The following is a 14969-nucleotide window of genomic DNA, read 5'->3' as shown; positions in this document are numbered from 1 at the left end:
GTGCAAACCAACCAGAGGCTGCTCCCAGCAATCCTTGCCCCCTCTTGCCATCGCCAAGGCCCCCAACCCCAGGCTGGCACCCATCCCCAGCATGAGTCTCTTTGACAGGGGACACACACGGCTCCCATCACCCCAAAGCCAGCACTGGCCTGCTAGTCAGGCCCCCCACACTTGGCACAGTGTGCTCGGCTGTCGCCCGGACTCACCGTATGGTGATCTCGAAGATCTGGTTGAGCTTGCTCTGCAGCAGCGTCGCCTGTAACACACAAAGGTTGTATCAGTGCGGCTGTACCCAGGGACCACAGCAGGGCAAACGGGACAAACACCCCAGGCACCAGAGCAGGGGAATGACAGCCCGGTAAAATTCAGAGCCGTTCATCACCATCTGCCTCTCCCGAGGAGAGCAGCCACAGGGATCTGAAGTGCCACAGCCCCAACTCACCCGGGCACCACAGTGGGCAGCGATCTCCTCGAATGGGGCTTTCTGGAATTTCTCCACCACTTGCCGCCTCCGTTCCCGCTCCTGCTCCTCCACGGCAACACTGTCTACTGAAGCAGAGGGCAGATGGCTCTCAGCTGCTCCCCACCCGCACAGACCACCACACCCCCACCTCCCCAGCAGACAGCATGGATTTGGGCATCACTAGAAAGCCAAGGAGAGGGTCTCCAGCATCTGGCTTTGGGACCAGCCCCCCACAGGGTCGGGCAGAGCTATGAAGCTGCCCAATCACCCTGTGACCCAGGTGCCATGCTGCCATGGCGAGGTGCTGGGGACTCGTCCATCCGTGGCATGCACAGATGGATGCAGGGGTGACAGCACTCAGACACACACCTCTCCCTACCATGGCCGGCTCCCTCGCTTACCTATTGCTTTCTTCAGTGTCTCATATGTGATTTCTTCTGCTGGTGCTCTCTAAAGGAAGGGGAAAAGCAGGTGAGGCTCAATGCACAGCACGGACACTATTCTGGGATCACAGCAACCCAGAACCAGTGTCCCAAGCTGTATTCTTGCACCAAAACATAGTCTGCCCTTAAAGATCAGTGATATCTTTCCTGGCAAACTGCACCTTTAAAATGTGTTTTTTCCAGCTGGACTAGCCAGGTCTTACACCTCACCGAAGGCTCCCATTGCTAAGAAACACGCACCCAGGGAAAATAAAGATTTGCCATCCAAACAGTGGCGGGAGACCCTTCCTGCCGTGTGGCCCTCCTTGCAGGCTGGGACCTGTTTGCACCGGGAGGGGAGCACTAGGGGGAACTGGGTTTTTTTCTGACCATACTCGCTGCCAGACACACTGGGGCTGAGTTATGGGCCCCTCTGCTTGAAGCCAGAGGAGCAGTTCCGCCTGCAGCCAAACAAAGGACTAGAGAGGGTTTAAAGGCACACTGCCCAGCTACCAAAAGCGTGCAGTGCTGAGGGAAGGAGGCAGCCTCTGCAGCTCTGGTGTAACACCGTACCTGCTCTCGCTCAGGACTGTTCCTCGACTCCACCTCGACCTGCAGGGAAATGGTTTCGCCAATGCTCTTCCTCTTGGACAGGCGATCTTCATCTGGGAAGGAAGAGAAAGGGCAGAAGGACTAATTGCAGTCGATCTGGGGCCAGTGGGGTGAGCACGGGCAGTCCCCCAGGAACACGTGCTGGTGCCCCATCCCCAGGATAGCAGTCCACCTAAGCCCTTCACCTAAATTCATCCAAACCAGCAGAACCGAGGACTGAGCCAAGCCCAGTAGGCCTCATGGCTCCTTCCATCCAGCCAGCCATGCATGTGGCAACCCCGGAAAGTTCCCAGTTAACCGCTTTATGCCTCAGTTTCCCCAAGGCTGCACCTCTGACAGACAGCAAAAAAAACTCCAACAGGCCCATGTGTAGGACAAGAACTTGACACTCCCATAAGTGTGTAGAGCACAGGACCAGTTTCCTCCCCTCCCAGCTGTCCAGAATGCCCCAGGGTGCTGCATACCTGTCAGCTGGGGGATGTAGGGTGTGCTGAGCCGGTCCGAGTTGTAGCCGCTGCCACCCAGCACCTCGCTGATCTTGCTCTGCCAGAAGAAGACCTCTGGGCCCAGGCGGTCAAGGCTCTTGCTCAGTCTACGGAGACAGAGAAAAACCAGTGGAAATGGCCACACCTCCTCTGCTCGGAGAACCATGCCAAGAGGGTTTCCAGTTCCTTCAGAGCAGAGGGCTCTCATGGCTTCACTTCGCACCAGCACAGCCAGACACACCGTGCTATTCCTGCACACACCAGCACAAAGCCAAAGGCCCAGAAGGGCTCTTGACCCACCACAACGTGTACAGATGTGCTCAGGGAGGACTACCCTGACCTAGGGAACGTCTCGAGAGAGCAGAGGCACCCACTGGAGGCAGTGTCTCCATAAGGGACCCCCACCACCAAAGGTGACCCATGCCAAATGTGCCAAGGCTATGCCAGCAGGAATTAGAGAATCACAGAACGGCCTGGGTGGGAAGGGACCTTAAGGACCATCTCATTTCACATCCCCTGCCACGGGCAGGGACCCCTCCCCCCAGCCCAGGTTGCCCCCAGCCCCGTCCAGCCTGGCCTTGAGCACTGCCAGCGATGGGGCACCCACAGCTGCTCTGGGCAGCCTGGGCCAGCGCCTCGCCACCCTCACAGGGAAGAATTTCTTCTCATATCTCATCTATATCTCCCCTCTTTCAATTTAAAACCATTGTCCCTTGTCCTGTCACTACAAGCCCTTCTAAAAAGGAAGAAACCAGCCAGCCTCGGCCTGGGGATGCTCAGCACGCATCCTTGAGCTGGTGGCATGGCACAGCAGCGGGATGACATACCAGATCTGCACCTATCCTGCTGCCAGAGAAGGGGAGGGATCAGCCTGCAGAGCTGATCCTGGCCTTTGGCTGGCTGTGAGCACAAGCCGTGGCAGCCACCCCCTTCCCTGGCTGTGCAGGATCCTCCCCAGGTTCTGAACAGGCTGAAAACCACTTGATCTCCTTCCCACCGTGCCACCCCCAGATGAGAAAGGAGACAAGCACAGGCAAGTGAAGGGCTGATAAACCCATTGTTGCCCACGATCTTATGGATGCCAATCCCTCAGGAGCAAGTAGCAGGGAAGAAGGTATTTTCCAGGCTCTTACCTGGGTTTCTCCACAAAGACATCTTCAGGGAGCAGATAGGGAGCTTCCTTCTGCCGCATTTGGATGACCTGCAGAAGACAAGCAAGGAGCTAAGCTCAAACCCTATGGGTGGCCAGGAGAATGGATGCCAGGATTGCCACGGACAAGGCTCCAAGCCTGTTCCCAGACACTCCCTCGCATCGCACCTCATGGATGTGCTGGCAGAAGGTGGGCACGGTGGTGAGCTGGCTGATGAGGTTCAGGTAAGCTGCACCGAGTGCAAAGAGCGCGCACCGGTTGTATGCTGTCAAGTTATCCTCGTTGATCTGGGCAATCTCCTGCAGCAGAGACACAGCCCAATGAGATAAGGATGGACAAGGCACCAGGGTGGTCCCCATCTACCTCGCGGCATCACCCGCCCTGCAAACATTGCAGCTTTTGGAGCCTGTGTTTGCAGCGTTTCAGAGGCCAGCAAGGGGACTGAGGTCTCTCCCCAGCGTGTTGCTCTGATCCCACTATGGTGGGAGAAGCTGAAAGCAGGTGAGCTGTTTGCATCCTGCTCCCTCAGAGACTGGCAACTCTAAAGCACAACCCCTCCCAGAGGCTTCTTCCCATCACACCACCGCCTGCCCCACAGCAGCTCCACACCCAGCTCCCCCCTGCCTACCTGCACAGCCAGCACCAGGCGGATGAGGTCCACTACAACCTCCTCATTAGCCAGCTCGATGCTGATGAGCATCAGCATGCTGTAGAGAGCCTCGTAGTGAGCCTGCACGTTGCTTTCCTCCTTGCATATCAGGTAGATGTGCCGGTAGAGCTGCTGGCCATGCTGTGGGGACATGGAAGGATGTGGTCACTTCCTGAGCATCCCCTGTGAGCCACACACAAGAAAAGCAGCAGGGTCCAGCAAAGGAGCCTCCATCCATGCAGGAGGGGGCAGAGCTCCTCCTGTCACCAAGCACACAAAGAAAGCCCCAGGCAGAGGGAGCTGTGACTCTTGACAGGGAAGGGGGCACCAGCAGGTCCAAGAGCAGAGGCCTGCAAACAGCAGTCACAGCACCCAGCCCAGGGAAACGATGCCTCCTGCAGAAGCATTATAGAAATCACGGTTCTGACCACAGTGGAAAAATAATGCCCTGAGACACACTGCTTGAAAGCAAGGCATGGGACAGAGCAGGGCACATGCTGGCACAAGGGAAACTCAGCTCTGCGACACTTTTTGTTTCGGGGACTGCATTGCTGCTCCCTGGTGTGCACAAGGTAATAAACTGATCCCATCTTGGCCTCAAGTTAGCTCCAGAGGGCTCTGCACCACCCTGGAAGTGTTTTAAGGAGGCAATGGGGGCAAGGGAATAAAAATAAATAAAATCAGGCAACTTCAAAAGCCACTTGACAAGTAGCTTTTGGGATACCACACATCCTGGGGTACTCATTCCTTGGGGCAAATAGCAGATTTAGGAGTCTAGAAAGGTCCATGCATGAAGTGCTGATGGAGATTGAATCCCATTGGCTTTTCCCAGGGACATCCCCAGGTTTAGAGGCATTGTGGTACTCCAAGACCCAGTGTGACTTGGGGAAACAGAGGCACAGTCCTCACACTGGTCTGCACAAGGATAACTTGACCCAGACCCCGACACTACCTTCTTCATGAAGACAGTATCTTGGCGCGAGCATTTGTCCACTTTCACCTTCAGGACTGAGATGTCACTAATGGTGCTGCAAGGGAAGGCCAAGAAGAAGGGAAAAACTCAAAGAAGAGGAAGGAAGCCATGATTCCCACACACCTGCACAGCCGCTGGCCAGGAACAAGCCCTCTGGGAGGAACCAAGGGGCAAAGCTAAAGGTGGCTTTTAAAACCCATCCATGCAATTCTGGTATTCAAGAGTATGGAGCCAAATCACTACAGGATTCCAAGGCAGCGGCACTCGGGAACACAACGGTAAGTCAACAAAGAAGCATGCAAGCCAAGCGGATCATCAGGACCACAGCAAAACCCATGGAGATGGTTCCATCTGGGATGACAGTCACTTCTGCCAAGGTAACGCGGCACGGACAACACAAGTGCCCAGCAGGCCTATCCGTGGGGATGCAATGCAGTCAAGGAGCCCACTCGAGGCAGTTACAGCTCCTGCACATCCTCCTGGGACCACTGCCTGACCAGTTACGTTCAGCAGCATGGTCCCACATCCCTCTGGGCACAGTCTCTCAGAGAGACACTTCCCCCCAGCTGGCTCTTAGCAGACCACTGATCTGCAACATTAAATCACCCCAGAGCTGGCACCGGATTTATTAATAATCCGGTCAGCGCTCCCAGCCCTGTTGGGGAGCATTCCAGGGTCTGCAGGTCCCAGCCCTGTTGGGGAGCCCCTGGGATGTACCTGATGGTGGAGAATTTCTGTCGGTTCCCGTGGCGATCGATGAAGCTGATGAGAATCTCCAGGACGAAGAGGCGGATCTCAGCATCTTCCATGAGGGCTGCAGAAAGCAGCCTGTCCAGGAAGGCGCTGGGAAGGGCTGTGAGCATGTTACTGCACTGGAAACCCACAGAGACCTGCAAGCATCAAAGAGAAATGGGGGCAATGTGACAGCGTCACTTGGAGGGGTTAAAACACACCAATAAGAGGGGATGCAAGCAGAGAATGCTAAGCACAGCTTGAACACTTCCTAATCCACCTCAGGGGAGAGAGGGTCCATGAGCTCAGCTCTGCCATGCCAGCAGCTGGGACCTCACGGGTCTCGTGGGGGCTGGATGCTCTGCAGGGATGGGGAGATGTTCATACCTGCAGGAGGGACTTCAGGAGCATGATCTGCGTCAGCCGATTCCGGTTCTCTCTGCCACAGAGAGAGGAAGCAAATGGTAAAATCCAAGTGAAAACAAGATAACCCTCCTCCCATACCCAAAGGATGGAAAAGCCTCAGAAAAGGCAGGACCAGTTAGTTTCCCGAGAGTCACCACCACAAAGGGCCATGCCGTAAAGGTCTCCAGCAAATGAGCTCCAGATTTAACAGCCAGCAAAAAGGCTGCTAAGCAACTGATGTGTGTCTGGGGTGGGTTGACCCTGGTGGGACACCAGGTGCCCACCAAAGCTGATCCATCACTCCCATCCTCTTCAGCTGGGCTGGGGGTAGAAAATGTAAAGGCAGGCTGGTGGGTTGGGATCAGGGCAGGGAGCGATCCCTCAGCGGGTACCGGCACGGGCAGCACGGGCTCCGCTGGGGGGAATTAGTTTTATTTATTACCACTTAAATCAGAGTGGGATAATGAGAAACAAACCCAAACCTGAAGACACCTTCCCCCACCCCTCCCTCCTTCCCAGGCTCAATCTCCCCCCCACCCCGATTTCCCTCCCTCCTGCCCTGGGCGCCACAGGGGACCAGGAATAGGGGCTGGGGTCGGTCCTGCACCCGCTGTCCCTGCGGCTCCTGCCCCCCGTGGGGAGGGTCCTCACCCCCGGCCCGGCCCCAGGGGGGTCCCCCCGCGGGTCACAGCCCCCTGCGGGCACCCCCTGCCCCGGGGGTCCTGCCCGGGCTGCGGGGGGGAGCTGCCCCCGGGGGCTCCACGGGCTGGGGGCACGGCCTGCCCGGCCGGGGGCTCCCCACAGGCTGGGGGAGCCTCTGCTGCGGCACCTGGAGCCCCCCGGCCTCCCCCTGCCCCGGCCTGGGGGGCTGCAGGGCCGCGGCTCCCACCTGTGCTCGCTCCTCTCTCCGGTCCCACCTGCAAAGGGGGTTTTTCCCCTTACCCCAGGGGCGCTCCCACCATCGCTGGTGGGTCAGCCCTTGGCTCCATCTTGGAGCCGGCCGGCATCGGCTCCATCGGACACAGGGGAAGCTTCCAGCAGCTTCTCACAGAAGCCACCCCTGTACCCCCCGCTGCCAAAATCTGCCTACACGTCCTGCCACAGGCAGCAGAAACAAGGCAGCACCTGCATGTCCAGGCAGGCGCAAGCTGAGCTCAGGATGATGAACCATCCTCTGGATGTCCCCATTCCATGGTGGCTCCCAGTGGACACCAGGTGCTGGCTCTGAACAGGCTCCTCACTTTTAAGCAGCTGAAAATTGGCGAGACTAAACCCAACGCAGGCTGTCCACAGAGGTACCCTGCTCCTTGCTCCTGTCTCGCTTCCCATCATGAACCAAATTTCTACCTCAGCAACATGGACGGGTTTTGTGTGGAAAACAGGCAATCTTGAATCCTCTGCTGCCTGCGCTCAGTCTTTCATAGCCCTGCGGGAACACAGGGAGCTCCCAAGGGATTTCCAGGCTGTCCCACCACATGCTGCCTGTGCTGCCCACCCTGGCCAGGGGCTGAGCTACACTGTGAATGGCAGCACCGCGATAAGCTGAGCTGCACCTCCTCTGCAGACTCCTGGTTCACCTACACACCCAGAGCAAGCACCATCCCTCACACAGCGTCAGAGGAGATCGAAAAACTCTGCCGGAGGAAGCTCGTGAGCTGATAAAGGAGCAGTGACAAACAGCCTGGCACAGCCAGGCTGAGAGGTGACAGCCATCCCGAGGCAATGAGCCCCATTCTGCTCCTGCAGCAAGGAAAGCTGCCCTGGCGGAACAGCAGGCAGCCCCAGCGTATCTCCCAGCCTGTGAATCGGGATTGAACGCAGGCACCAGGAACTACCCCATGTGAGTGAGGAGCAGAGCGTGTCTTCCATCAGCCAGCAAAGCCTCTCCCGTCACAGACAAGTGGGAAGAGCCTGACCGTACTTTGAAGATAAATATAGCATGAAAATCTGTTTGCTCCTTACCTACATGTTTCAGCGCTGATACCCTCGCTCCAAATAGCTCTCATGGTCTGTTCCCACACTTCTTAAGCAATTATGTTTGTTTGGGTGTTTTCCCTTCCTTCTCTTCCTCCACTGCTGGGTATAAATACCACCTCCCGCTCAGCGTTAATAAAAGCTCAGAGGCAGCTCAGAGGGGCCATGTGCCAGTGGTGGGAGGCAGCAATGAGCAGCCAGTCCCACAAAGTCAAACATGAACTTCTCAAAAGCCCCCGGCAGCCCTCACTCACCAGTGGCCACCTCGCTGCCCTGAGACATCTGAAATCACTCCCCTAAGTATTTTTTGTAGTTCCCGGCTAGTTCTGAATGACACCCCAGGATCGATCTCCTGACAGCTGGATCTCTCAGCAGGGACCCAAAGAAACGCAGAGTTCACCTTCCTCTAAACACCTTTTCCTCTCGATGCTGCAGTATTTCAAGGGGCCCTTGTCAGCACAGTTGCAGCAGGCAGCAAAGCATTTTAAAGAAGGATCGCGCGTTGCTCAGCTTCGCTTGGAAGCTCTCAGCGCTTGGCCTTCCTGTTAAATGTCCCGGTCTATCCCCAAAGACCACCTGAGAGTGGTTTCAGGAGCTCCCCAGCTCTGTGTTCAAAGACTTACACCCCCCCTGCTCCATGGGACAGCGGCAGGGAGAGCAGGGCAGGGGGGAGAATGAGGAGGGAGGCAGGCATCCGTTCTCACCCAGCTTTGCCAGCCTCGATGGACTGCTGCGAGGAGGGTAGTGGCACCTTGTTCATGATGAAGACCATCACCTCAGACTGCTGGTAGGTGGGCAGTGTGCTGGCAAAGGACCCTGTGGGGACAAGAGCAAGATGGCAGTGTGTGAGGCGCAGCCCACCACCCCCAGAAGCATCCCAGTGCTGTGGGATCTGCCTGCCTGCCCTACTCCAAGCCTGGACCCCTATAGCCAGGCTGGGAAAGGACAAGACCTGCCTGGATCCAGCAGCTGCAGGCAGCTTTTCCTTCAGGGTGATTCAAGATCCATCCAAACGCCTCTCAGATGGAGCAGCCCCAGGCCCAGGCAGGGTGGTGCTGAGAGATGCCAAGCCCTGCCTCTACCCCTTCCTTTTCTGGGGCTGGTACTTCCCCATCCTCAGTGGCTGCAGCAGGTTGATGCCTACCTTCTTTCCCCCCTCTCCTCCTCTTCCTCAGGGTCTCCTACCCGGGGAGAAACACCCAGCTCTGCCAGGGATGGCTGAGGTTGCAATGCCACCTGCTGATAACCCACTGCCACGCTGGCGGTGCACCGCAACAGATAAATCTCATTTCCCATCACTGCTTTTAGGATGAAGATGACTTTGTTTCACCCCGGGTAATGCTGCGGATGCACAAGGCAGGAACCCACCACACAGGGGGTGACCCACCAGCACAGCCCGCACCTGCACCATAGGACACATCACCTATAGTTTTAATGACGGCCTCCTGGAACATCCTCTCCTCGTGCTCCTTGATGATCTTGGTGCTGACACCGGTGGCGCAGTCATAGCTCCCCGTCAGCGCGTAGTCAATGCTGAGCCGCAGCTGCCTCAGCAGGGTGTTAAATACCTCCAGCACTGTGGGGCCTGGGGTGGCAGGAGGGGAGAGACAGTGGAGCATCACCAGGAGGAGAGCAACACTTTTCCCCGTGGGGATGAAGGCCGTAGTTTCCCCCAGGACAGTACAGTTTACGCATCCCATCACACCATAAACAGATTGAAAACCAGTTCCGCCAGACACACAGAGACTTTTAACACCCACCAGCTTCCCCAGTCAAGACAGGAAAGAAATGCCCTTCCAGGAGCACCATCACCTCAGCACATTCACATCAAGCCCCTGAAAATCCCTTGTCGCAAAGGCTGGCATTGCATCCAGCCCTCTAGGTTTTGGTTGCTGCATGTGGGCACAGGTGGTGTGCTTGGGAGCACTGAAATGGCACAGAACTGATCCCCAGCATCCCTGGCTGCTCCAGACTGGATCCCTGATCGTCAGCTCACACCTGGGTGCACACCAGAGGCCAGTCCAAACCTGTGGCACCTTTTCACCGTTCCCACCACAATAAAAGGGCGAAGAGATGGACAGAGAGGATAAATTTATCTGCTTACCGACAGATCCAGAGGCTGCGATTACCGCTGCCTCTGACAGGACCTCCACGATGCCCGCACGCACGGTGGCCGCACTTTTGCTATTGGCATCCAGGTGCCCCAGGAGCTGCTGGATCACAAGATGGGAGTGCTGCGGCTGTAAAGAGAGCATGAACGTCAGTCAGCGCAGGTGCTGCATGCACAAGGTGACAACCCATTTCTGTAACCTACATGGCCACCAGGGACAAATCCTGCACATGCACCCAGCTGCACCAAGTCCCTGCCCAGCTCTTTCCAAGACAGCTCTGGATGCAAAATGACAGGAGGCACCTGGAAGAAGCCTGTTTTAAATAACTGAGAAGAGCTTGGAGCAATTTGCACGGGGAAAAAAAATCTGAAGAGCTGTACAGACCTAAGGAAATCGTGACAATTGATCCTGGGGATTTCAGGGATAAAGGATTTGATTTTTGCTAGGGTTTCCCAAAGTCGTCTATACTTCAAAAGGGTCCTGCTGTGACCTTACACCTCCAATATACATTAACAGGATTTTATAAAATTTAGTAGCACTGTAAAGGGTTTTAGGCAGTTTACAGGATTAAAATGTGGGGAATTTAAAATTCATTCAAAAAGAAATGAAAGCAGGGGACAGCGATCTGCTTCTCACTCTAAGAGTTCTCCAAGCAGAGAAATGGCTTGGCTGAGTGCAACAGCAAAGCAAACTCCCACAGGGTGAAGTGGGACGGCAGGTCTGGGACAGCCTCAGCACGGTGGGAGAGGGTGGGAAGGCAGCACTCATGCCAGCAGAACTTCATTCAGATCCACACGGAAAAAGAAAATAAATGGACCTTTACCCATCACTTTGGGGGTTACCTAAACGGCATTTCCAAGGCCCCCAGTGAGAAGGGAAGAGCCTGGCAGGGTCTGTCTCTGAGCACCCCCATGCCTCAGAACAGTGATGCTGGGCTATAGGCAATGCCTGGTTTGCCTGGGGCACGTTTCACCCCAGACAGCTCCTCTCCTTTTCCGCAGGGCTGAGAAGCCTGGGTTGATTCATACAGTGGTGATCTGGAAAGAGGCAGCTCTCCATCGGAGCCCAGCTGCTTCCTTTGGAGCATTTCACAGCACACCGCTAGCCTGTCGGATTCAGCAGGGCTTTGCTTTCCACTGAGAGGAAGGGAATCGCTCCCAGGACTGAGATACAAGCCCCACCAGCAGCATCCTAAAATACACACAGCCGGGATAACTAACGCCCATCGGCATTTCCCCACATGCCCACGCTGCCGTACACCCGGGCTGTGCTCATCTCCAGCCCGTTTTGGGGCACACTTGGTGGCCAAGCTCACTGCGCCGTCATGCAGCAATGCAGCGGCGGCTCTGGCTCAGCCCAGCCGGGGAGGCAGAGGTGGATGCTCCCAAGCGTGCACGTGTGTCCCCAACCAGTGGCACCAGTCAGAGTCCCGCCAGCTCCCCACCTGGATCGAGTACATGATGATCCGGAAGCAGCAAGTGGCAAAGATCTTTGGCTCCCAGAGCGAGTGGTTATCCAGGTGGCTGGGGAAGAGATGGAAACGGAGGGGTAAGTAACTGGCAGTCCCCCAGACCCTGCAGGGGCGAAAGCAGCACCAAGCACCAGGGACAGCCAGAAGTAGCGGGGAGAAAACGCTGCAGGAGAGGACTGGGACACAAACTCCTCTCCAGGGTGACTTTTCTCAGCAACAGCTATCTATCCCATGCCATCTTCCTCACTGCACTGAGAAATGAGAGCTCAGCCTGAAACCCAATCCCCCTCTCCAGCACTGTGCCAAAGGGAGCCAGGAGCCCATGCCTTCCCCCCAGCTCCCTGCATTTGCTGTTTCCCTGCCCCTCAGTTCCCCTTGTGCCAAAAATGAGGGATGCTCGACTTACATGAGGACGGGTTTGATGGCGTTCTTGATGTTGCCGTACGCCGCTCGGCCCAGCAGCTCCCGCAGACACCTCTCCGCTAGCTCTGTAGGACTCTCCTTCTCCTTCTCGGTGGCTTGCAGCGGGGAGGGGGAGCGGCTGCGAAAGCAGAGGAGGGTGATGAGCACGGTGCTGAGAATGGTGCTGAGTGTGTGGCAGCAGTGGGGGAGAAGAGGCACAGAACCCGGCCAGGGAGGGCTGAAACAAAATGGTCGTGGCACCTGCCTGCAACCCGTGCTACATAGGGCCGTGGGCTGCCCCACACGCAGCCCACAGCCACCCCACACCATCCGAATGTCACCCTGCCAGGCAGATGGGGTAGTTCCATCCCAGCAGAGCCCAGCGATAAAGCGCTGCTGGATTTGAGCCAGATCAGAGAGCAGCACGGGTGCATGGATTGCAGAGGAGGGGGGCATGCCAGGATGGCCCTGTGTGCAGCGCCAGGCTGTGCCAGGCAGCAGGGACAGCCCCTGCATCCCTGGGACCAGGAGGACAATCGCGGTGCTCAGCGCTGGAGGCACAACGTCCTCCCAGGGTGGACACAGCCTCCCAGGGCAGGAAGACCAAAGCCGTCACGGCCCGGCACTAGTCACCCTGAACAGACACACCCCAGAGGAGATCCATCCCCTTTTTCCACACTTGGACTCATTTGGCATCACACAAACACCACGAATGTTTTTATCACCTTGATGCTTCAGTTTGCAAGAAAAGGGGAAAAGGCATTTAGCCAGAAGCCAGCTTCCCAGGCTGATACATCTCTCAACCTTCAAAAGGAAAATCTCAGGAGGAATTCATGCCTGCTTCTCTGCTCTGCGCTTCCCAGCTGAACAGCTCCCCTTGGAACACCCAGCTGGTGGCCAGCACGCAGCTGGTGAGGGGTGACACCTAAAGAATGGAGGGGCAGCGAGCAAAGGCATTTTTCAATTCCTCTCGCCCGGCTTTAAAATAACCGCTTCAGGAGCATTTAAGCAGAAATCCCTCACAGAGGCCAGCCCCCCCAGCCTTTGCAAACAGCGTGCCTTAACTGCAGGGAGAGCGCAAGGAGCTCTCTGCTCCGCAGGAGCCCTGGTGCCCTGTGGTGGCCAGGACAGCAGTAACCTTGAGAGCACCCACCGGGTGACACGCAGAGCTCCTGCCACCTGCATCATCCTTCAGTGAGGCGCTCACAGGGTTTCTCCTCTGGCCGCTCACCACGTTTTTCACGAGCTGCAGGCACAAATCAGCCTGCAACGCCTCTGCCCTGCAAAACCTTGTCAAAAGCAGCCCCGGGGCCTCGAAGTTGCTGGTGGAGCAGGTGGGTCATGGCAGCACCGACCTTTCGGCCTCCTCCACGTGCTGTAAGTTGAAGAGCAGCGAGGGCACAATTTTGTCCATGTGCTGCGGGTCCCAGATGTTGGCTTGGAGCTCATCGTTCACCGTCTTCCTCACCACTCCCTGCAGGCCTTTAATGCCAGACATCCGGATCCTGGGGGAACAAACGGAGACCAAAATGCTACGTATCTATATAGCATACATTGGTTTACATTTATACACACAGACATACACGGGTGAAACTAGGCAAAAAGTTGGAGAGAAGACAGTGATTTCCGCGCCACTGGAGGGGTTCAGGCAGGCAATGCCCCAGTTCCCCTGGCATACCCCAGGGCAATCCTCCTGCCTCGCATCCCCGAGAGATGTGGCTTCCTGCAGCCTGACTGGCACGAGCGGGAAAGGCTCTGAACCAGCTAAATCCATCCTGGCAGCAGCAGCCGGCTCCCATCCACTGTTCTCCCCAGGAGGCCCCTGGGCGAGCAACAGCCACGCGTCTCCGTGGCATGTGCTAGCCAAGATGGAGAGGGGGCACCGGCAAGCCTGACCTCTCCAAAGGATTGCGTTTGGCCCTGGGAAGTCTCCGTTCTCCAGCTGTGGCATGTGTGGAGGGTTTTCCTATTTCCTCCGTTCCCAGCAGCTGCAGAGCTGAGCTGCACCCATGGGGATGCTGGATGCTAGGGAAGCCCAGGTGCTTTTTGACACCTATGTCCCTTCTTGGGCCAAAGATCCCGGCTCTGCTCTAGTCAATAAAGTCATCAATGAAAATTTCCCTGCACACCAGGATTCCCAGGTCTGAAACCAGCCCCTCAACACCCACTGCTAATGCCAAGAAAGACAGCACGTGCTTATCTGCAGAAATAGATGCATCAAATAACCTGCTCTGAGGTCTCCCTACCACATTTTGCAGATGTAATCAAGGCAATAATCTGACCAAGACACAATCCTTCAGGAGCTTTGAGCAGGACCAAGGGCCCAGGAAAGCAGTGTGCTCCTTTTTAATTACAGGAGCCGCAGAATTTCTCTCTTCCTGTCTCCAATGCAATTTAGCCAGTGTCACTGGTGCCCTGAAGGTCAAGTGAAAATAATTAGCCTTCTGCATTATTTCCTTATTAAGGAAAATAAAACACCCTTGAGTCCACAGTGTGAAAAGGGGACAAGAAGTGGCAAGCCTCAGGGCTTCACCCCTCTGCACAGCAAGCGGTCACCGGTATAGCAGCTCCAGGAACAGCACCGACACAATGCACTCAGACGCTGCCTGACATCCAGGCTCTCCTCAAAACTTGTCTCTGGCAGCAGTGGCCTCCTGCCCAGAGCTTCCCAGTGAAAGCCACCGGTGCTATGCCACCAGTGCCTCCCAGGGCCATTCCAAGCGCCGGCTCTTTTTAAATACATCACCAACAGGCCTGGCGTCGGCAGCAGTAAACAACATTAATCTGTCTGCTTTAGTCGTAATTAATCCCCCTGGGGTACGTTTCCCATCACAGCAAAACAAGTCAGTCCTCAACGCTGTCTAGAGAGGTAAGTGCCTCTAAACACGGAAAGTAACGGACCGCACGGCTGCAGGAGGCACATTTGGAGTGAACGTTCATTCTGCCGAGAGTTGGGGGCCTCTTCCCATCATCATCATCATCATCCTTCCTTTTGGGGCCAGGATAAATTCCTTACCTCCTGCTCTGAGCTCCGGTAGTGGAGCAAAGACAATAAATGCTTAAAGATGCACCGAGGCAGCCCCACGATGGGCAGACTCCAGGTTTTACCTGCTCGCATT

The 14969-nt window shown here is 56.2% G+C and overlaps 1 protein-coding gene across 5 annotated transcripts in view; it reads right to left on the bottom strand.

Annotated features, from left to right (window-relative positions):
* Positions 1–14969, bottom strand: part of EFR3B (EFR3 homolog B) — a 40778-nt gene that overhangs the window by 2937 nt on the left and 22872 nt on the right. For 4 of the 5 annotated variants that reach the window (XM_080388619.1, XM_080388623.1, XM_080388622.1 and 1 more), the window contains exons 6-22: positions 13206–13355; positions 11855–11989; positions 11422–11500; positions 9971–10106; positions 9290–9451; positions 8571–8682; positions 5875–5926; positions 5473–5645; positions 4735–4810; positions 3762–3923; positions 3301–3432; positions 3116–3183; positions 1962–2089; positions 1459–1550; positions 865–913; positions 443–549; positions 207–256 (exon numbers count right to left, since the gene is read on the bottom strand). In XM_080388619.1, coding sequence (XP_080244745.1) covers positions 207–256; positions 443–549; positions 865–913; positions 1459–1550; positions 1962–2089; positions 3116–3183; positions 3301–3432; positions 3762–3923; positions 4735–4810; positions 5473–5645; positions 5875–5926; positions 8571–8682; positions 9290–9451; positions 9971–10106; positions 11422–11500; positions 11855–11989; positions 13206–13355 — 1863 coding nt within the window. The remainder of the gene's footprint in view (positions 1–206; positions 257–442; positions 550–864; positions 914–1458; positions 1551–1961; positions 2090–3115; positions 3184–3300; positions 3433–3761; positions 3924–4734; positions 4811–5472; positions 5646–5874; positions 5927–8570; positions 8683–9289; positions 9452–9970; positions 10107–11421; positions 11501–11854; positions 11990–13205; positions 13356–14969) is intronic. The other variant, XM_080388620.1, reaches the window with a different exon arrangement.

This window comes from Falco punctatus (genome assembly GCF_963210335.1).
Source record: "Falco punctatus genome assembly, chromosome: 5".
NCBI lineage: Eukaryota > Metazoa > Chordata > Aves > Falconiformes > Falconidae > Falco > Falco punctatus.
Note: the sequence above shows the minus strand (reverse complement) of the source record. Positions and strands in the feature narration are given on the sequence as shown.